The sequence below is a fragment of the Neolamprologus brichardi genome, chromosome 6 (genome assembly GCF_056152115.1).
Source record: "Neolamprologus brichardi isolate AB-2024 chromosome 6, ASM5615211v1, whole genome shotgun sequence".
In the NCBI taxonomy this organism is placed as follows: Eukaryota; Metazoa; Chordata; class Actinopteri; order Cichliformes; family Cichlidae; genus Neolamprologus; species Neolamprologus brichardi.
In genome coordinates, this window is record NC_142109.1 from 13,630,299 (window position 1) to 13,653,435 (window position 23,137).

At 42.2% G+C, this 23,137-nt stretch overlaps 1 protein-coding gene across 2 annotated transcripts; it reads left to right on the forward strand.

The window, feature by feature from the left end:
• The first annotated feature begins 697 nt into the window (after nt 1-697).
• On the forward strand, nt 698-22,728 carry tbc1d9 (TBC1 domain family, member 9 (with GRAM domain)). 2 transcript variants are annotated; one of them, XM_087841716.1, is made up of 21 exons: nt 698-1,443; nt 8,748-8,858; nt 10,989-11,107; nt 11,423-11,651; nt 11,921-12,182; nt 12,281-12,488; nt 14,225-14,431; nt 14,506-14,670; nt 14,767-14,917; nt 16,467-16,681; nt 16,773-16,890; nt 16,965-17,250; nt 17,404-17,533; nt 17,744-17,842; nt 17,994-18,062; nt 18,540-18,780; nt 18,949-19,014; nt 19,388-19,474; nt 20,369-20,437; nt 20,556-20,659; nt 20,745-22,728. In XM_087841716.1, exons 1-21 carry the CDS (start codon nt 1,323-1,325, stop codon nt 21,528-21,530), a joined length of 3,843 nt encoding a protein of 1,280 aa, XP_087697842.1. In that variant the 5' UTR covers nt 698-1,322; the 3' UTR covers nt 21,531-22,728. The 2 variants fall into 2 exon arrangements, with proteins under 2 accessions (XP_087697842.1, XP_087697843.1); XM_087841717.1 differs by having other exon boundaries at nt 14,518-14,670.
• Nucleotides 22,729-23,137: the final 409 nt, after the last annotated feature.

Consider the following 23,137-nt stretch of genomic DNA (forward strand, 5'->3'; position numbering starts at 1 on the left):
TTAATGTTGTGGTCCTGATTAAAAAGAAGAAACCGCTTGATAAATGCAATAAAATTATTTTAATTAACACAATTAAGAATCTTAAAGTTTCGAAAGATCACCAGAAAGCTTTCTTTTCTTTTCGTTGCAGTTTTAAATCGGCAGTCAGGTTCAGGAAAAAATATGTTTGCTCAATTCAAGCGGGTAAACCACATCTTAGAGAGACTGTCAGAAAATGAGCTCAAACTTGCACGCAGACTGACAGAATTTTAGTATGCCGGGTTTGTTCTCAGAAACTTATGTAAACCCAGCGTGGTGTCTGAACTGATTTATGTTCTATTAAAATGGCTTTTTATACCACAAAGCCGGATTTGTTGTGCTGTGTTCGATTGGCAAACTGTCAACAGATGCACATGTCTGATAAATAAATATATGGGGGGACTGAATTTAAGGTCTAATGTTGTCATGCAGGTTCTCTCTCTGAATAGCTGGATTGTTCCTTCTGCTTGTATTGATTTGGATATTTAACCATTTATCAAATAACAAAACTCTATTTTTTGTTTTATTTTTTGTTCGGGGTTTTCTTCAGGTTACAAAAGTAAAACTACAATAAACAAGGTGAGTTTGTAGAAACAATAACACGCTCTCTCGGTATTTCCGTGTGCGTCTCCACCTCCTCCCGCTGACGTCCGTGACGTGCTTTATTTTGCGTGCGGCAGCAGCTTCAGCTGACACGGAGAGGAGGACCGCGGCGTTATTGTCGTTTCATTTGTACAAGTGTCTCCTGACCTCAGCACGCGGCCGAGAGGACCATATAGACCGTTCCGTGGTGACTGTGTCGTGGGTTTCTCTGCAAGCAAGCACTGCGAGACTGAATCGCACCTGCCGCGAAGCATGGTCAACAAAGACTGATCAGCACTGCGCCTGTGTGCGCCCACAAACAGAGCCGAAGCTGCACACGATTCCTCAAAGACATCTGTTTGTTTAAAAGACCTCCGTGGGCTCAGGAGGCTGCTGCTGCAGGAGAAGGTTTGCGTGCACGAAATGTGAAGTCTGGACTTGGATGTTGCAGGCCGAACCCGACCGATCCGCGCCTGCCAGGTTTAATTATAGTACGCTTGCTTGCGCTTCTTTTTGCTCGGATATCCAATACTAGATCCTGCAGCTGCTCGAGAGACGATCAGGCCTTCATCGATCCTTAGTGATCTAAAAATAATAACACAATCTAAACACAATCACACGTCCCGGTAAGACCAGTTTGACGGTCACCGTCAGCAGTCCCGGAGGTTCGATGTCCCTATAAAATAATAAATAATAATAATAAAAATAATAAAAACAGCAGGATGTGGGTCACTCCCGAAGATGTGTTACTTGCTGGCGCGTTATGGATCACCGAGAGAGCGAACCCGTATTTCATCCTCCAGAAACGGAAGGGCCACGGGGATGGAGGCGGAGGACTGGCGGGTGAGTACCATGTTTTGTAAGCTGTTGTCATGACTCCGTAAGGGGGAAAATCCAGTATTTCGTGTAAATTTGGGAAGAGAAAAAGGTCAAGTGATGGTCAGCTGCACGGTGACAGTTTGTCAGGCTTAACCGCAAGTCGATGCTGGACGGCAAAAAATAAATAAAATGGAAGAGCACATGACCAAGCAGCTGTCAGACGGCCTTTCACCTGGTCGCGTCTTCCAGGGAGAAAAGCTGAGCCTGCTGCTCTCACAGACCTCCTTCTAACCGGTGACAAACTGCGACCCAGAGCGCTGACATCACACAGAGGGGGGGCAAAGAGCAGATCCTACTGTGTGTGGGATCTACTGTCAGCTTACACAACTTCCACCCACCGACCCACCCATATTGGAGGTCATAATATGGTTTAAAATGTCTCAGGGTGTTCCTGCCTGCAGTGGAAATTAGATTCCAGCCATCACAACAACAACAACTATTGCAACCGTGGTTTCAGCTGTGCAGCTGCTAATGGCTGTGAAGCCTCAACAACAGTGAATCTGTTTGAGTCTGTTTGCTTGCTCATGCTGAATCATTCCCCCTGCTTCATTCTCTCACTCTTCCTCCTCCTCCCTCCTCGCTTGTTCCATCCAAAATGGGTCAAGCAGGAGGCACAGGAGAGGGACAGGTTATGGTGATGGCAGGATATGTGTTTTTTATTTAATAGTTTAGAACTTAAAGAAGACTGTTTTACATAGTTTTAGTACATGAATGATATTGTACTGTGTGTGGTGATTCTGTGATGAAATATTAGCATTCAAATTAGTTCAGGGGATGTGTTTCATATCATCATAGCATCTTACACAGCTGCTCAGACTCCTTGTGATCCAGAGCTGAAGAGAAAGTGATGCTTTTGTCAGTGTTCATCAGTTCTCACTCTCTGTCAGTCAGTGTCACCGCCCACTGAGCTCTAACACCTTGAACTGTGATAAGACTGAAATCTCTGAGGACCACTGTGACTGAGGAGTAGGTGAGGTGGGGGCCGGTTTCAACTGTTGTACAGTAAAAGGCGGTGAGGTACATCCTGGTTAGGTCGATCCAGGATGTACAGCGCGGATGTCTGACGCAGAATGACAGACAACCACAGATTTTCACATTCACACCTTCAGCCTTTGAACACAAGTAACATGATAACTGTCCTGCACGAGCAGTTTAGCTGTAATGAGCGACACAGGAGTTGAATTCATACGTGCCTTCAGTGATGTCAGATAAACACTGTGCTCGGCTAATCAAGTTTTAGTTTCGCCTCGGAGTGTAGTACGCTGAAATTTATTTGCTTCAAACACTGAGGGGCTGTGTAACGCAGAGGCTGCACAGATAATCAGTCCTGCTGATGACGCTCCCACAAAAGTAGTAAAAATGTAATTGTGTTACGGTCCAAGGTGAAACTAAAACTTAATTGGCTGGCTTTTCTCCTTTTCTTGCGTTGGCTGAGTGCATCTGAAGTCATTAGAGCCGCATGAACGTGTAGTATAATTGTCGTCCTTGGACAAATGATCGTCTTGTAAATTTAAAATGACAAATCCCACCGTACACGTCTTAATAGTGGCTCAGTTTAAAAAGCTTTAGAGATTTTCACAACACAGCAAGATTTTGTGTTGCATAGATTTGCTGCAATTATCTGGTGGATCAATGTTACAGTGAATTTCCTGAATATGTAATACAGAACCCAGTTATAGGCAGAATAAACTGACTTTAATTCATTTTTTAACACAGTCTAATAAATTAAATGCAAATAAAGAGATGCAAGTATTTTAGCAAAATATCTGATTGCAGGCAGATTTGTGTCATCTCGTCACCATTTCCCAGCCTTATTCCCATAAAGGAGGCCGGTAAACATTAGGGTTCTTCTCAATTCCAGAAAAAGACGAATGATTACAAATTTAGACACTAATATTGGTAATATGACCTGCTATCATATTGATAATTAGACCCGCTGCCTTCTCTTCTCGGTCTCTAGTGTGTCCTTGCTGTGGCAACGCAGAGTGTGCTAAGTGGTGCTGGGAGATGATGTCATTTTTATGTAAAAGCTGAGCTTGCTGACTTGCATTGTGTGCCAGTTGGCACGCAGCACCCAGTGACACTGGCACTGCCCTCAGTCCTTTCAGGGGGAGGAGAAGCCATCAGCAGCACCAGACTCAAGCCTTTTACAGATCAGCATATTCGTCTTGACCGAGCTGCAGCTCCCATGTCTCAGAGCTGGAGGGAGGTGGAAAATTGAAAATATGTGCTTGCTTTAGCTGCTTCAGAAAAACTTTGGGTTATGTGAGTCTATGGGTGGCAGCATCATAAAATATGAGGACCAACCCTGCACGAGCAGTTGCAGAACTTCTGTATTGTATGTAGAGAAACTGATAACTAACCCTTTTTGACAATATAAGGCTGGATACATCCAAAAGAAGAGGAAGATGTATCGACACAGTGAGAGCCACTTTCACATCAGTTTTTCTCTTCTTTTTTAATTTTATTTTATCAGCATTATAAAAGACCTCTCACTTCTTCACTGTAACCCCTCAAAGAGCCACTGAAGACTCGAGAAAAGCCTGTAGGATGAAACATGTTAGCCGTGTGGGTGCTCATAAATGGGGTCTGTAGTGGTTAAGAATAGTAAGAATGCAAAAAGTACCACATTTATCCGCCTTCCTGTAATATTTGCTTTTTCCTCGACATGCTTATCAGAACTGTGAAAATGAACCAGCTTAAGATATAAAGGTAGTCGGCTGGGCTACCAAATGAGCTGTAAAAGGTTGGGAATCTCAGATTTACAGTGTATAAGCTGTACTTGCAGCATATGAGCTAACAGCGCTGCACAGATAATGCAGGCTGGGAGGAGTCTGCTCACTTCAGCGTTGAACTGTTGATGGTCACATGCTGTATAATCAGCCTTTACAGTAACAGGGTAGAATATGAAATTCAGAAAGGAAGGAAATTTAAAAATGCACAACAAAATGTGTTTTTATCAGATGTAAAAGCACTGAATATGCCTATTGTGCAACTCGTTACACAATTGTAGACAGGGGTGCTTTTAGCATAAAATGACACCAAGTACAACACACTAATTCACAACCTGATAATAAGTAAATGTTTGCCTGGTGCAAGTGTGTCGTGCCGGACAGATTCCCTTATCTTGTGCTTTAAGACGAGTCTTTGATGTGAGCAGGCAGAGAGATCTGGCGCATGGAAAAGCAGAAAAATGTGTCTAATATCTTAAATGGATGTAGTGAAACATTTCATGTGGTGAAGATAAAGATCCAGCCTTGTCTTGGCTTTCTGTTATCTGAAACGGTATTGATTGTAATTCTGGGGAAGATTGTGGCCTTTTGTTTGCTTAATAGAAAATCCCACACCAGCAGGGCCTCCGACTCTGCTCACCCAAGCAGAAAGAGGATGTAAACAATGGAGAAATGTATTTATACCAGTGCTGTCAGCTTGGTTTCCTGTTCTTCTGCTGAGTGAAATGCGTTAATGTTTCAGAGAATGTGGTTTGTTTCCCTCTAACAATGAGGATCTCTGATTGTGTCCGAGCGGAGAAGCACAAAACATCACATGATTTGACTGTTCAGGGGACGATTGCTCCGAGTTTTCCAGCCACATGCTGGATGCTACACAGCTTCATGCTGGTTGCGCACCCACTGCTTCAGTCTGTGGAAGGAAATGTCATCGTAAAGGCAGAGGTTTGATTTGGAACAAGCAGTCGTGTGAACTTTGGTTTGATGAGTTAATGCTGCCGGGGTGTGGTTTTTGGGGTTGCTTATTGTACACTTGATAAAAGATCTATCGTGATAAAGACGGTGAAATGACTGATCTCCTGTATACAGTGCCGCGGAAAGTCACAATATTCATTTCTGTAATTTTTTTGCTTCCAAGGAGATAGACGTTCTCTTGTTTTTCCTTCTATTTTTTAAAGGGCTCTTGAGCAACAGTTCTCCAGGCTGTTCATTGAGACACTGGCTCATTGTGAGCCCGGTCCTTCTACCTGATCATTTTTAGAGGATTTTTTTAAGCTACTTATGAATTTTCAAGCACCAAAAAAAGTAACCAACTCAAGACATGAATCAGTGTTATGTCTATACATAACAGAGAACCTTTACTGTTGTAAAAGCACATCATTTGTTTTGTTGGATCAAAAAACTGGCTTATCTTGCTATGGTGTGCTTTTTAAACTTTTAAATTGAGGAGTCGAAAAAAGTGGAGAACAGAATAAGTGGTAGGTCTAAAAAAAAAAAAATCCACAACAAATGAACAGTGTCTGAAAGTTATGTGCATAAGAAATAATAGTCCAGAGCTGATCAATCAATCTGGCTGTCAAGAAGATCTTCATAAGACTGAAGACTGAGGTATGCCACATTACACAAGATCTGGGCTGAAATCAGGAAAGAGGTACAACAATGAGTGTCTACAGCTATGGACTGGCCTATCCAGACCTCCACATGTGGGATCATCTTTACATCCAAAGACGAGCTTTGAATGTCCTTCAAGAAGCCTGGAGAACTGTTCCTGAAGACGGCCTAAGAGTTCAGGCTGTGTTGAGGAATAAAGGTGGTCATACCAATTATTGACTTTCGATCTCATTAGAGTTGTACAAATTCTTATACAGTTTTGTTTGTCGTATATACTGTATTTCCATGCCTATTTCATTAATTTGCTGCACCTGTATCCCACTTATGTAGCAAAATTGAAAGAAATGAGACGTGGCTAAAGACTTTTGCACAGTATTGTATACAAATTGGTAAAATGGGTCCAAAAATAGCTGAACAACTGTCTTTCCTGCTGTTTGCTTTGGGTTTCACTTGAAACTATATGAACCAAGATCAAGGTGGTCATAGAAGTTCAGTGGTCTCACCTGAGTTTCCTGCGTTAAACCTCAAAGCAGACGCCTCCTCAGGCTAAGCTCTTCATACCATGCAACACAACTGAGTCTCTCTTTTTTTTTCTTTTTTTTCCTCCTCAGACTTCAGCAGTTCATACTTGGACACTGAATTTCTATCTATCACATCTATTTTTGAGACAAATTACAAAATGCTGATTATTTAACACATTAAAGTCCTCTCTGAGGTCAACGTGCAAGCCCTGGTGTGAAGTGTGTATTTTTTAACCTCGTCAACGTTCTTGTGTCAAAGAGGAAGTTGTCTTCACACTCATAACAGTTTTGCTGTTTCTCTCAGCGGGGTAAACCAAAGTGTGGATTATTTCACTGGTTTCGGGGTGTATAAGACTCCAGTCGCCTCTGGGTGGTTTACTGCTTTGTTCAGGCGCTTCTCAAGGTTCAAAATGTTGCAAGTATGAGTCAGTATTTTTGTTTATTTGTCTACGGCTGGAGTTCTCAGGAAACGGCTATTACGCATGATCTGTAACATTTGGCATAAGTGTAACTAAAGAAGTACACAGCAGATATCAGTCAGGTTAACCAGCTTTTTGATGAGGCTTCTTGATCTGTTCTGCTTTTGAGAGGTAGGAGGAACTGATAAGGAGGACGGTGAAAAGAAAGGCAGAGGCAGACTTTACATGAGTACAGAGATTAGAGAGCAGAGCGGTCAGTGAGTCTAATCCATGCAGATGTGCTTCTTTTATTATTTCTCTCTTAAACTGCTTTTCCTCCATGAAAATTCAGCTTCCTTCGTTTGTCTCGTTTCCCTCCTCCCTCTCTTGCTGTCTGTGTGACTCATACTGTGTGTGCCCTGATGAGCAGCAGAACAAAAATAACCTGTCTCTCATGGCACTTTATTTTTTTCTGTTTAATATAGTGCAAAAATCACAACAATAGAAGTCTCCAGACACTTTGTGTTGGAAGACAAATACCTTAGAACTGATAGAAATCCAAAGACCCCCTATGAGTAAGGATTCTGCAATGCTGGGGGATATTTTTACCATTTTCATTTTAATGTGGGAGACTTCGAGCAGAAGCAGAGTCGGGGAGGCTGCCTGTCTCCGACATGGGTTGAGGGGGTGACTGCAGAAGAGAAAAGAAAGGCACAGAGAGACACCAAACAACAAACTTGGGGGGGAATCACGTTGTGCAAAAATTCATGTGTAGGTTAAAGAATAGAAAGGATGACAAGTGCTCAGTGCATCATGGGAATTCCCCCAGCAGCCTGAGCTTATAGCTGGGAAACTGAAGGACGATTCAGGGTCAGATGATCCAGCCTGACGTATTAGTCTTATGAAAAAGAAAAGTTTGAAGCTTAATCTTAAAAATAGAGAGGGTGTCTGTGTCCTGGACCTAAACTGGGAGCTGGTTCCACAGGAGAGGAGCCTGATGGCTGAAGGCTTCTGCCTGCTGTTCTACTTTTAGAAACTCGAGGAAGAAGAAGTAAGCCTGCAGTCTCAAGAACTCAAGTGCCCTGCTGGGATATCAGGAGTTTGTATGTGAGGAGAAGGATGTTAAATTTACTTCTGAATCCAACAGAGAGCCAGAAAAGAGAACACAACAGTCCCTGTTAGGACTCGAGTTGCACCCATTTGGAACAACTGAAGGCTTTTCAGACATCCTGATACTAGGAAATGATAATAATCCAGCCTAGGAGTAGTAGAAAACTACCCCAGAAAGCCAGCTTAATAAAAGAAAAGTAAAAAACAAAGCAAAAGGGAGCAGCATATCATGCCTTTTACACTTATGGTAAAATAAAGCAAGTAAACCTTGGCATCCCCACAGAGCGAATTCTGATAAAATCACCGGTGTTTTTTTCTAGTTTCTTTAAGATCCAAAGGCACATATAGAGGATCTGCCTTCACTCAGAGGTCAAAAGGCAAATTTAATAGGAGAATAAACACCCTGCTGGTCAGTTGTTTTCTACAATCTGATAAATCAGATGGGTTCACACTAATGGGCTACAACTGACTTATAAATTATTAACTGACTTATTAACCACTATTAAGGCCATTAGTTCATAAATGCCTCGTGCAGAATGGCTCGTATAGAACGTGTGATTATATGCAGTCATTTCTCACCCGGCACAATCATAACTGTCAGACCACACGTAAAGATCACGGGTGGGTATACGGTTGAAAAAGTGAAAGCGTTTAATGCAGAGCAGAAATGTTTTTAGCCACAGGATGTTTTTGTTGTACTCAAACCACAAGACCTCATGGTTTTCCCCTTTTGCTTAAGCATAACAGCATGGTATAAAAATGTAAATACATGTTATTTGTGTATAGATGCACATGGTTGCACATTTTTAGCAGGACTTTTGTGTTGCCACCTAACAGACTTGTAAGACTTCTTTCTAACAGACTTCTTTCTGTAGTAAATGTATTCTGGGCTCTTGCAGGTTTGCTTGTTGGGACCTTGGATGTTGTTCTGGACTCGAGTGCTCGGATGGCCCCGTACAGGATCCTCTACCAGACTCCTGACTCTTTAGTTTACTGGATCATTGCTCATGGTACGTGCAGAACAACTGAAAGAAAATACAAGTATTTTAAAAAAAAAAAGAAAAAGAAAAGCAAACTTACAATTGAAAATGTATGTTGTGCAACAATTCTACACATTTTAGCTTCACATATGTGGGCCACTCCACTACAGACCCATCTGCAATCCTACCACCAGCTTTCACACAGCTCCTGATGGTTTACCTTGCTGCTGTCACCCATGTTAGCTGCTGAATGCAAGGTGTTACATTGTGTGCTGGTGATTTAAAAGGATTACGGGCAACGGTGCAAGAATCTGTGGTTTTCAGCCAATTGCTTGATGTAGTTTCATTGTGATTCTCATCAGGTCCAATCTGCTACTTACCACAGACTGTGGCAGTAAATCATGCCATTTAGCAGCAATGCACTTTTTAGAAGCAGAACTCTTCTTTGCACCCATATTAAACCAAGTATGTAAATATTCCTGCTTTGGGCTAAGAAATGCATAAGCACTTCTTAATAGAGCTGAACGACTTCTGAGACATTTCATTTTAATTTTGTGTTAATTGCATTATTGATTACAATTTCCTAAAGGTCTGGAAAACTGCTGATCATAACACACAGGCAGAAGTTGGAAGCAAGTCGCAAAGAACGCCACAGACAAAAGTGAAGCCACAACTTCAGCAACCCCAAAGCCTGCTTTAGCGACCTAATAAGCACAGGACTAGGTTACATCCAGTAACTACTCTTTTCCAAGCAAACATTTTTATTATTATTCACACAAATTTCTAATCAGCCAATCACAGGTCAGCTACTCAGTCCATTTAAGTATGTATTGAGTTTATATCAAAATGACTTGCAGAAGTTCAAACAGACCATCAGAATCGAGCAGAAGGGGGATTTAGGTGACTCTGAACAAGGTATGGTTGTTGGTATCAATGGGCTGGTCTGAGTATTTCAGATTGACAGGCTACAATAATTCAAGTAACCACTTGTTACTTAGGATATGCAGAAGAGCATCTCTCGAACCTTGAAGCAGGTGGACTACAGCAGCAGAAGACCACACCAGTCTGGTCAGCTGAGAACAGGCAACCGAGGCTAAATCAGTTCACACAGACTGGAAAAATGTTGCCTGGTTTGATGAGATGGCAAAGTCACAATTTGGCATAAATAACATGAAAGCATGGATCCATCCTGCCTTGTATCAATGGTTCGGGCTGCTGATGGTTGTGTGATGGTGCGGTGGTGATTATCTTGGCACACATTGGTTTAAACACCACAGCCTACCCAAGTGTTGCTGCTGACCATTAAAACTAACTAGTACAGGTCCAGTTTTAACTCCTGCACTTCACACACGGATGTATATCCTAAAATGTCTTTTGGCAGCCTTTCTGTGCACTAATACTATTCAGACATTTTCTTTGTGTGTAGCGAGAGTGATATCAATTCTCCAAACTTCAGGGAGTTTAAAGAAATTAATCACATAAAAAACTGACGAGCAGGCTGCTCTGATAGCTGAGTTAATGTCACACTTAATGAAGATGAGGCATGATTGGTAAACAGCGTATTTAAGTAGGTCGTTATCTACCAAATACAAATGTGAGAGTACCATTTCTGCTCTCTATCTGAAATGGAGGCCTACAGAGGACTTGCTTGGCTCTGAAATGCCATTGGCTCCCCTCGCCTCTCCCTCTCCTCCCCTCCCAGTTCTTAATTCTTCCCCCCAGAGATGGCAGGCGAGTGGAGCAGCCTGGCAGACATGGCTAATGCAGTCAATGTGCACTCACTGAAGGGCTGTTTTGCAGCAGTGTTCAGGGATAATGGCCCACAGTAGCAGCCATTACTGCAATCAATTTCTTCCATGACCAGAAAGATCAGTTTTAATCTCACTGCTCAGTTCTAACTAAATTGCCATGATATCCTTTCTGTTTTTTGTTTGTTTTTGCATGTAATTGTTTTCTTGACTTGCACCGATACCTCTGTCCTCATTTACCTGTCTTATTAACTGCAGTGCTCTGCCGAAGAGGTAAAATATCTACTGGGATGCTTTTCAACAAAATAGAAAAAACATATTTTAAAAACATGTGTGTGTGGCTTTGGGGAACAACCCTCTGTATCACTTTTGAAACATTACGCCTTCATACGAACTGTGATTGCTTTCACAGGAACCTCCCGCAAAGAGATCACAGAGCACTGGGAGTGGCTGGAACATAACCTGCTGCAGACTCTCTCCATCTTTGAGAATGAGAATGACATTACCACGTTTGTCAAAGGAAAGGTCCAGGTAATGACTTTGACTGTACAATCGTGACGTTAACTTGCATTCCTACTAACGGCCAGCAGGGGGCGACTCCTGGGATTGCAGAAAGTCTATGAGAAAACATCTATTACCTATCACTTTACTAAACACTTTTAACTTTAAGAAAGCTTGTTGTAAAGCAAGTAGTGCAGATGAGTCCACAACAGCAATGTTGATGTGTGGGTTGTCTGCAAAAACCCAACAACCTTCAGAGGTTTTTGTTTAAATTGAGGTATTTACAATACACCCTAAGCATTTCACCTCATGCCTGTTGTGCTGTTTCTCTCCATCATGCTGCAGGGTATCATAGCGGAGTACAACAAGAACCACGATGTCAAAGAAGACGATGACACAGACAAGTTCAAGGAGGCTAGCGCTAAGTTTCGTAAACTGTTTGGGATGCCCGAAGAGGAGAAGCTGGTCAACTATTACTCCTGCAGCTACTGGAAGGGAAAGGTGCCTCGGCAGGGATGGCTCTACCTCAGCATCAACCACCTCTGCTTCTATTCGTACTTGCTGGGAAAAGAAGGTTGGACGTTACCCAATTATACTGTCTTCAGTAATGTCTTTTTTTTTCCTGTTTATCAGAAGGACCTCAACCTGCAGAGATCTGAACAAGTCTTTTCAAGATTATATCGGTGTGAAACGCTGTTGTGCCTTAAGCCATTATATCTGTCTTATATTCTTTGAAGATATAGCCTTTCAAAAAGCTTAAACCATATATTTAGGGCTACTTTAGTCCACTGATATTAAAAGTATATCCTGTTTTTTGGGGGGGGCTTTTTTTCTTACTTTCAGTGAAAATGGTGGTGCGTTGGGCAGATATCACGCAGCTGGAGAAGAGCGCCACCCTTCTTCTGCCTGATGTGATCAAGGTGAGCACGCGTACCAACGAGCACCTCTTCTCCGTCTTCCTCAACATCAACGAGACTTTCAAGCTAGCGGAGCAGCTGGCCAACATCGCCATGCGGCAACTGCTCGACAACAAAGGCTTTGAGCAGGACCGCTCGCTGCCCAAGCTGAAGAAGAAATCACCCAAGAAGGTCTCAGCACTCAAGAGGTAGGTCCTGGTGCAGAGCATTACTGCTTCTTTTCTTTTAGAACTACTGAATATCTACAAGTTTCTGTTATCTTATGTGAGAAATTTGCATCTTTCAGAGATCTGGATGCGAGAGCTAAGAGCGAGCGCTACAGAGCGCTCTTCCGTCTGCCCAAAGATGAAAAACTGGACGGTCACACAGACTGCACCCTGTGGACTCCCTTTAACAAGATGCACATCCTGGGACAGATGTTTGTGTCTACCAACTACATCTGCTTCACCAGCAAGGAAGAGTCGCTGTGTAGCCTCATCATCCCCCTACGCGAGGTGAGTCATTGTTTATTAACAGCTTCAAAAAATAAAAATAAAAACAAGAAAAACAGCAGATCTTGAAAATCAGACCCACAACTTGAAGCTCAAATAAGTGGCTTGACAGTCGTTTATCTGACTGATATTGGTGTGGGGGGGGGGGGGGCTGTCACTTCCCATCTGCTCTTAAACACAGTGTGTACATAATGCAGCTGTCATGCTGAATCACTGTCATCCATTTCGTTTACACAGAGCTGTAGACTGTGGCATTTTAACCATTTAGGAGTCATTTTCTGTATTTGTGTATAGATTTGTCACTAAGTTCTAGCTAGTTTCAAATGTCACAACCTCGCTTAGAGGATGTGAGGAGAGTGGAGAGTCCCAGGTATGTAACGGCAGCTATCAGCCACCTAAATGGATCCCTGAGATCAATCCCTAGGCACCTCAGCCCCAACCCCGTTCCTCAATAGGTCACATCATGGGGTAAGGCGAGGTCTCACTGTGGTTTCATGCTTAACCCCCCGTGATGGTAATGACCCACACATGTATTTCTTAACTCGACTCATGTGATGACTCACATGGTCAATAGTGGGACAGTGACCTCAGACGGTGTCCAAAGGGACAATCCCCACTCGAGGTAAAATACCTAGAAATCTCCCCTATTTGTTACCCATCAGCCATAAAAGCTGATGGTTTATTGTCGTCACCCCACGGTGTGGTTGGGTGGGCGGCATGGACGCCCAAGTTTATGAATACGTTTTAAAGAAATACTCTGCTTTAATGTTTCCCTGTTTAGTCAGTTATAATTATATCTGATGTCAGTCTTCACCGACAGACGGTGGCTCTGTTACAGCCGTAGCTGATGAGATGTCTTTTCCATTTTGGATCTGTCTCATTGTGCAACTGGAATTTGATTCGGATCTGGCTTACTATGAAAACTGTATCTTTGGATGGATCTGATGGATTTTGATTGGTCAACATCATTTAATGACTGAATCTCAATCTGTAAACAAAGTTCAGCATGAAGTGTTGCATTTAAAAAAAAAGTTACTTTAAACTAGAGATGGACCGATCCGATATTACGTATCGGTATTGGTCCGATACTGACGTAAATTCCTGGATCGGATATCGGAGAGAAATAAAAAATGTAATCCAATCCATTAAATATCAAAAAAGCACCTCACAAAACTTGCGACATGGCGTAACTCGGCTCATAACCATAGCATGTCGGCGCCTCGCTACCAAACCAGCATTTCATCTCAGATGAAGTTTTCCCAGAGAGAAGTAAAGCAAGTGTTCAAAGTTCATCTCTGAATGTTTGTAAAGCATTCCCGCGTTAAGCTTAACAACCGATATATGGAGCGACTGCCTCTTCTCTCTCTCTCTCCCTCTCCTGCTGCTACTTCAATCATGAAATCAGTGTGACCGATTGCAATAATACCAATTGTGTTGTGTGTCTAAAGTGTAATTTAAACAGTAAATGCTTCAGAGGAACTGACCGAAACCTGCCTTACTGTAATACAGCTCTAAAAATGTAAGCTATAGATTTCATTCTGAGCTGATAATAAATCTGCTGTTTGAAAGCAGTAGCAAAGAGTATGAAAGTAACTAAATGGTGCATTTCTAGCAGATGTAAGAAATGTAAATGCTAATCCTCTGTCAGTCTCCATAGCTGCATACATGGAGAAATATGTGCAGCTAAACACATTGTTTGGTCTTTGTTGCTCTAAAATTTTACTCCCGGCATCCTGCAGGTGACCATCGTGGAAAAAGCAGACAGCTCCAGTGTGCTGCCCAGCCCGCTCTCCATCAGCACCAAGAATCGCATGACCTTTCTGTTTGCTAACCTGAAAGACCGAGACTTCCTGGTGCAGAGGCTATCCGACTTCCTGCAGCAAACCACCTCTAAGACTTACCTGGAAAAAGAACTAACTAGCAGCCTGAACAGCTCAGATGATGAGGTAGGTAGTTTCATTTGGTCACTGTGACATCATCCAGGTTAAAGCTTCAAAGGCTGAATAAGATTTATCACCAGGTTTACTCCCAGCATGGATCCCTGCTGTCCAGCAGCCCTCAGCACAGTCTGGGCTCAGAAGGCGAGCGTAAATTTAACCTGAACGACAGCAGCGTGCCCACAGCCACACAAGCCCTCATGACCATGTATCGTCGCAATTCCCCGGAAGAGTTTAATCCGAAGCTGGTGAGATAAATTGCATTTTCTTTTTTTGCCTGATAATTAAACTGCACGGTGGATTGATGCTAGCTGCATGTAAATTTTTGTTGCTTTCCCAATCAGGCGAAGGAGTTTCTGAAAGAGCAGGCATGGAAGAACCATTTTACCGAGTACGGACAGGGGGTGTGTATGTACCGCACAGAGAAGACGAAGGAACTCGTTCTCAAGGGGATTCCCGAGATTATGAGGGGAGAGCTCTGGCTGCTTTTCTCCGGTGAGGAAATGTTCAGGGTGGGCAAAATTAGAGCCCAACCGATATTTGGTAGTTTAAAAATCTGACATATTGGTCGATAACTTTTTTTTTTCTTTTAGACCCTATAAATAAACCCGTATCATAAAAAATGTATTATATGTAGTTACTGGTGAGTGCTTCATACGATAATAAGACAAAGGAGTTTAAAAAAGTGGTTTTTTTATGGTCACAAGTCAATAATTTACTCCTTTAGGCTCTGTTTGGATCAGCTGATTGTTGTTTTTGTGGCTTTCCAAACACCAGTTGCCAAGAGGAAGTTGCAGAGTGCCCTCTGGTGGTAAAACTGTGCGACGACAACACTCGTAACAGTTGAAGGGTGTTTCTTCTGTCTGTTCTTCACTGTTTTAATTATCATTTATTGGTAGTTATTGATACTGATACAATGTATCGGCAAATGGCTGATATCAGTCTGGATCTAGCACAAGCAACAAATGAATAAATGGTACACTGTACCTGAGAGGCCTCACATCAGATTTTAGTTTTAAACCTTTTTTTGTTTTACAAACTTCTAGAATTTTAGCGTTTTTAGCTCTGATAAATTTGCTAAGCACTATTTATTAATCTAGTTGATTTTGATGTGCGCAGTGATAGTTTCTAAGAAAAATAATCAGCCACACATTTATTTAAATGTGTGGCTGATTATTTTTCATTTTGCAATGCTTCAGATTACACAAGGCTCCTAACTGTCACAACATGTTACGCGTTCAAGTATGCACTTGCTCCAGACTTTCCTGTTTGCAAGCTTGCGCTCATCCTCACCTGATCGGAGCCTGGTCAGCTGCAGCTCCTCCTCCTCCTCTCTATGACCTACTTGTTACTGCTGAAATCAGTTTTCCTCACGGCAATCTATCCCGAGACAACAATTTACCGTGCTCTATTGAATCATTCAGCTGTTGCCAAAGTGTGTCTCATTTTAGAACAAATGGTTAAAAACCAGTTTGGCGAGGCTCTATTCTGGGGCAAATTCCAATAAGCGTGTTTAATGAAGTATGTGCACAGAGACATTACAGGTCCGTGAGGACTTTAATGTGTGTAATTGTGCTGCAAATCTATTCCGATGACTTGGAGGCCAATTGTAAACCCACAAATGGGTCTCTGAGTTACAGTATGTGCGTGCCAAATAAGAATAATTTGTATTACAGACAGTTTTTGTTGTTGTTCATTTACTCAAATCAGGTTTCAGATCAGAGCTATGATGATTACACAATCAGTTGAAATATATATGATAATGTTTGTACTACTATTTGTGTTTGTTTTATTTTTTAAATTATTCATTAATGCATTTGGTTGTTCAGCTGTTGTAATTCCATTTGGCTGGGATCGAGAGAGTACAGCTGTCATCACACACCTAAAAGATGTATTAGATTATTTAAGTTTATAAGTAAATATATTAGATCACTTACCTCTTCATGTGCAATCAATGAATCAGAGATAGATTTGGCATAGATTGGCTGCCCTACTGTGTTTTTCTCATCTTCCAACTTTTAATTCTCGCATTTGTCTTTCACAGGAGCGATCAACGAGATGACCACCCACGCTGGATATTACGAAGACCTGGTGGAGAAATCGATGGGCAAATACAACCTGGCAACAGAGGAGATTGAGCGGGACCTGCACCGCTCTTTACCCGAGCACCCAGCCTTCCAGAACGAGATGGGCATCGCCGCCCTGCGCAGGGTCCTCACTGCCTACGCGTTCAGAAACCCCAACATCGGATACTGTCAGGTGCTCGCATGCTTGCTTTTTATTGGAGCGGCAGAATAATCAGCAGTCCTTGACAATGCTTGATTTCTTCTTCTCTTCTTCGGTTCCACAGGCCATGAATATTGTTACGTCAGTGTTGCTGCTTTACGCTAAAGAAGAGGAGGCTTTTTGGCTGCTAGTGGCGCTCTGTGAGAGGATGCTACCTGACTACTACAATACCAGGGTTGTGGGTCAGTATATGGATGTCGTGTTCTCTCCATTTCACTTTTGTTTTCCGTGTATTTAACATTATTTTCTTGTACAGGAGCTCTGGTCGATCAGGGTGTGTTCGAGGAGCTGGCCCGTGAGTACATTCCTCAGCTCTACGACTGCATGCAGGACCTTGGTGTCATCTCCACTATTTCGCTCTCCTGGTTCCTCACCCTCTTCCTGTCCGTCATGCCGTTCGAGAGCGCGGTGGTGGTGGTCGACTGTTTCTTCTTTGATGGAATCAAAGTCATTTTTCAGCTGGCACTCTCCGTGCTGCACGCCAACATACACCAGCTGCTGGGCTGCAAGGACGATGGGGAGGCCATGACCGTACTGGGGAGGTAAGAAAAGACGAAGCACTTCCTTTTTATTCAGTGATTTTTCTCTAGTGTTTCTTTATCAGTAATAATTGTTAGTTTCAGTATCTTTTACACACGTCAATCAGCCATGATTATCATTTTTGACACCGACTTTTTAAAACTTGTCTATTGCAGGTATCTGGACAGTGTGACCAATAAGGACAGCACCCTCCCACCCATCCCTCACTTGCACTCTTTACTCACAGACAATGGAGAACCACACCCAGAGGTGGACATCTTCAAACTCGTGCGCAGCTCCTACGAGGTAATAAACCTGGATCATGAAGCGTGTTTCGAAGTTTGGTTTTGGTTCTCTGAATGCACTCCGAAGATATGAACTTAGACTTTTATGGGATTTGTTTGGATTTTTACCTGATACAATCCATTTTTTGCGATTCTGTTTTTGTCTTGCTGTGATAACATCGTTTTACCACAGCCAAGCTGACCTATTTCACTTTTTTTCCCTTTCTGTCAGAAATTTGGCTCCATTCGTGCCGATGTGATTGAACAGATGCGTTTCAAACAGAGACTGAGGGTCATCCAAACCATCGAGGATACAACTAAACGCAATGTGGTGAGGAGATCATCTTACAGAATCTAGAATTAAGTAAATGTGTTGAGGTTTTTAATTGTTTCTTTTGGGCAGAATGCCAGTAGAGTGATCTGATCGTCTGTCCTACATTTACGCTGTCTTCTATTTTTAATTTGGTTATATAATGTTTCAGGTCAGAACCATTGTAACAGAGACTGACTTCAGTATCGATGAGTTGGAGGAGCTCTACGTGCTCTTCAAGGTGAGTTAAAGACAAATCCAGTGACTATAGATTTAAGCTGTGCTTACAATTTGCTTATACCACAGGTCTGTGTAGTAGAGGTGGGCCGATCGCTGCAAATATCAGTAACATTGATACTAATACTGGTATTGGTAGTGGATTGATACTAGTGCAACAGGATCAATACTTTGTTTCTCTCCAAGTTCAGTATGTAGTCCACTGAATTGTGTTAAATACATTAATCTTTAGAGGGGGTGGTGAAAAAATACACCTCAAACATGCACTATGAAAAATGTCTCAAGCTTTTTTGTTGACTGTCACGTCCATTTTATTCGTAGCCTGTAGCACTGGCTACAGTTGACCCAATGAGCTTTAGAGACAGATACATTTACACTTAAAGTCTCCGATAAACCCAGGTTCAAAATACACGAGAAGGTATAAGATGTGTTTTTTTTTTTTTATCGTTTTGTTTTTAACTCCTCTTCGTAATTTCTTTAGGCGGAGCACCTAACCAGCTGTTACTGGGGCGGCAGCAGCAACCCCACAGAGCGCCATGACCCCAGCCTGCCGTACCTGGAGCAGTACCGCATCGACGTGGAGCAGTTTAAGGGTCTCTTCAACCTGCTGTTCCCTTGGGCCAATGGAGCCCATTCGGAGCCCCTGGCTATACGCTTCTTCCGTCTTCTTGACCAAAACGCAGATGCCCTCATCAACTTTAGAGAGTTTATCACCGGTTTGGGTAAGTACAGTAAGCTTTTAATCAATTCTTATTTTTCTCAATATTATCTCTATACAGTTAACAGCTTATAACATGACTGATGATGTTCAGCTGGCAAATTGTTTTTGTAATTTGGAGGTAGTTGGAGGTGTAATGTGGCAGATCTCTAAAGCTTTTGGTTGTTTGTAGGTGTTCTGTGTCACGGGGACCTCACTGAGAAGCTAAAGCTGCTCTACAAGATGCATGTCCTCCCCGGTGAGTGTGTTTGGATTCATTGTGGTGACCTTAGAAGGTCTGAAAATGATTTCACACTAGCTGTACAGAAAATGGGAAAGAGAAATGGTTATGCTTCTTGATTTATGTGGTTTTTTTCTCTCCATTCACTGTGGAAATTGCTTTTTTTTAAAGGGCCCGCTTTAATAAACCCCCTGTTGATATCAATTATACCCTGAAAGCTTTTAGCTGAATGCACCCTTATTTCTGGATTTTCATAACATTTTGTCATAGAAATCAAAGGTCCATTATTCGTGCATTTAACTAGTCTGGAGCAGTTGTTTTAAGCTTTTATTGTCCGATCCCACGTGTTGAGGATGTCAAGTTGAATTTTAAATCCTAACTTCTTTAACAGAAATGACTCATGAACAAGAAGAACCCGACTCTGCATTTGAAGCCACTCAGTACTTCTTTGAAGACATCACTCCGGAAACATCCGTCGGTGAGGTTTCGTTCTTTTCATTGGGATTTAGATTTGTTTTGTTTTTGCGTGAGGAATTATGCTACATAATGATGATAACTTGGTGTGGTTCTCATGATATTTGCACGAGTGAAACTTCTGTTGTGGTTATGCTTAGTCACGTGATCCTCACATATGTGATTTGCAAGTGATAGTGTGGTTGTATTTTCTTTGGCACCACAGTCTTTGGATGCACGTTGTGCACACTGACAGTTATGAAGGAACAGCAACACAAATGAAAGTTTACACGTGTGTTTCAGCAGGTGGAGCATCCATCAAGTTTCCCCAGTTACAATCTATTAGATCGAAAGCTGTTGGGCATCGGAAAAAACTGCTGTATAAATGCATGTGAATGAGGCTTGTAGTAAGAAAGCACAACAATCTCAAATAGAGTAGAAAAGCACTAAATAAGAACTATACAACTGTGTGAGTGAGTGAAGGTCCACAGCATTATGCTGTTTTTGAATATGTAGAGCATGAGTCTCTTAGCTATTATGAAGTTTAGAGAAGTACACAGGCGCAGAACAAATCCGTGGTCAAATGACTTAGTGGTAACTTTCTAGTGCGTATACTTGTCTGCAGTCTTGTGAAAAAGAGTTTCCATCGGCCTCTATGCAGTTCTGTAAAATAAGAAGTTTTGTTAATGCAGTGCCGTAGAAAAAGGCTGAAAAAGTGTAGCTTGTCTGGAAGGGTTGCTAGGAGAAAGCCTCTTTATCTCTTAACAGAACATGACACAATGACTTAGGTTTGCAAAGGTTGATCTGAACTGGCTCAGTCAAACTCCAGACTACAAATGCTGCTGCATGCTTTAAAAAAAAGAAATTAGAATTTGTAACCAGACAATTGTTTGACCTCAACCTTCCTCTTTCTTCTCAGGTCATGACTCAAAGTGCAGAAATGAGAAGGATGATGGTTTTGTCAGAGTGACATTCAAAACTGAAAAAGGTAAATAACATGGTCACATTTATTACTGCATATAGGTCTGAATGTGTTATTCATGCTTTTCACATTGAAAGTATGATTTAAGCTGGCGAACAATCACATTCTTTGTCCATTTCTGCAGTGAAGAAACTGAACACTCCTGATTACCGCCATTACCTGAAACTGTGGAATCAGGAGATGAGACCTAAACGGGAAAACACAAAAGACCTGCCGAAACTGAACCAGGTGAGACTTCATTTGCTGCATACACAACTCAGCAGTGTGAAGACACAGCCATCAGTGACCTGTTTTTAATGTTTCTGTCCTGCAGAGCCAGTTCATCGAGCTTTGCAAGACCCTTTACAGCATGTTCAGTGAAGATGTGGCAGAGCAAGAGCTCTATCACGCTACAGCAACGGTCACCAGTCTGCTGCTGGAAATGGGAGAGGTGGGAAAGCTCTTCTCCTCCTCTTTCAGAAAGGACCACAACCAGGAGGGGAACTCGGAGCCGAGCGTGTGCATGAGAGACATTTTAGATCCTAAAGGCACCCAGGAGGTCCAGGAGCTGGGGGACATTTTTGTCCCTGCAGGTCTTGAGAATAAGCCGAGCCCCTGTGAGGAGGGAAAGGGGGATGAAGACAGCGAGCAGCTGCCCCCTATGCAAGACATCAAGCTTGAGGACTCGTCCCCTAAAGACACGGGCACTTCCTCAGCTATGCTCATCTCAGACGACGAAACCAAAGATGACACTTCAATGTCATCTTACTCGGTGCTCAGCGCGGGCTCTCACGAGATGGACGAGAAGCTGCAGTGCGAGGACATCGCGGACGACACAGTGCTGGTGCGCAGCGACGGCGGCTCCAACAGCGAGAGGAGCAACCGGCCTCTCGGCGGGGGGCCTCACGACAGAGGCCTGCCTCACAGCACGAGCATCGACAAAGACTGGGCCATCACGTTCGAGCAGTTCCTGGCTTCCGTCCTCACTGAGCAGGCTCTCGTGCGGTACTTTGAGAAGCCAGTGGACGTGGCCGCTCGCATAACCAATGCCAAGAATGCCAAGAAAGTCGGGCGCCCCCTGTTGTCAACGAGTGACTATGAGATCTCGCTGTCTGGGTGAGGAGTTATCACTAAAGAACTGTCCTAAAAGGAAAACAAGAGTACAAATCAGTGGTGTTTTGTAAGGAGAATGAAGGTAAGCGTGTCTGTGTGTGTGTGTGTGTGTGAGTAATAGCTGAATGAATGGGACCAAAACCTCTCTTAGCAATGTATTTTAAAATAAATTAAAGACTTTTACAACAATCACTAGACTGTCCAGCTGAGAAGGAACAGAACATGAATATTATGGTTCGCTCAGATGAAATCCACGTGTACGTCGTAGCTGTACTTGATAAAATATCACGCATAGGTGTTAATACTGTAATCTCTATTACTCTTAGGCTATGTAGATGTAAATGTCAGTACAGTTCCAAACTGGGACATCAATAGTCTGCAGTGCGTACGATCACCTGACGTTATATCCGATCAAACTTGTTGCTTCCTTACTTTACGAATTCCATTGGCTGCTAATGAAGACATTTCTTTGTTTCTCAGTGGATGAAAATGTGAAAAACACAAAAGAAAACCCATGAAAATTCATAAGAGTGATTTTTCCTGGATTTCCATGTAAACTCTTTTCAGCACCTCTATAAATTTAACACAGTGTGTCACTTTGGCAAATTTCGTATGCATATTTGTATCTTCCGTGATGTTAACTTTCAAAATACGATCCTTTTAAAAGCCCCAGTTCATTTTATCCAGTTATAATAACTAGTAGGAACCAACCTGTATAATTAAACTAATAAAAATAATGATGGGGAAAGGAGAAAAATGATCCACATAAACAGTTTTAATTTCTTTTCTTTTTTTTAATTAAGAAGAAATCCAGTCATGCCTCGTTATTACAGACAAAAGTGTTGGTCGATGGTTCAGGAAATCAAAAAAAGTTGTGTGTTCAAGGAAAATGATTAGTACACTAAAATGCCGTTAAGAGTCTGCACTCTCTTTATGTTTACAGCAAAATCCACTAAGATGTGTTTCCTTGCCTTCAGGCTGGCTGTTTTGTTTTTGCTTTTTTAAAACTTTTTTATCTTTATGCTTTGTACATTTTTACGTTGCTTTTTTTTAAATTAAAGTTGTTTTTTGTGAATACTTTCAATTGTAAACGCCCAGTGTTTGATTTATTACTCTGGGTTCTGATGCATTGTATATCACTCCATCCTATTAAAGTTACAGTTTGAATGGTTCAATGCTGCACAGTAAAATGCCTGCAGTCCTCTTTCTTCTTCTTTCACTGACCTCATATTGCTGAGCGCCTACAGTCTGAAAACAAGGAGTGATACTGCCATCTGATGGAAGATTGGTTAACATGCTGATCTCCATTAATCCACCCTAAACACCAACTGCATCGTCAAAGGGCTGTTCATACACTCGCAGTGTTGGGAAGGTTACTTTTAAAATGTATTCCATTACAGAATACAGAATACATGCCCCAAAATGTATTCTGTAACGTATTCCGTTACGTTACTCAATGAGAGTAACGTATTCTGAATACTTTGGATTACTTAATATATTATCATGCTGTTTACAACTACATGAATGTAGTATTGCTGTGGTTTATTACTGTTACTGAAGGTCCGCGGCTCCGAACCGTAGTAAAGGGACCTCTGGCTAATACGGTGGGTTCTG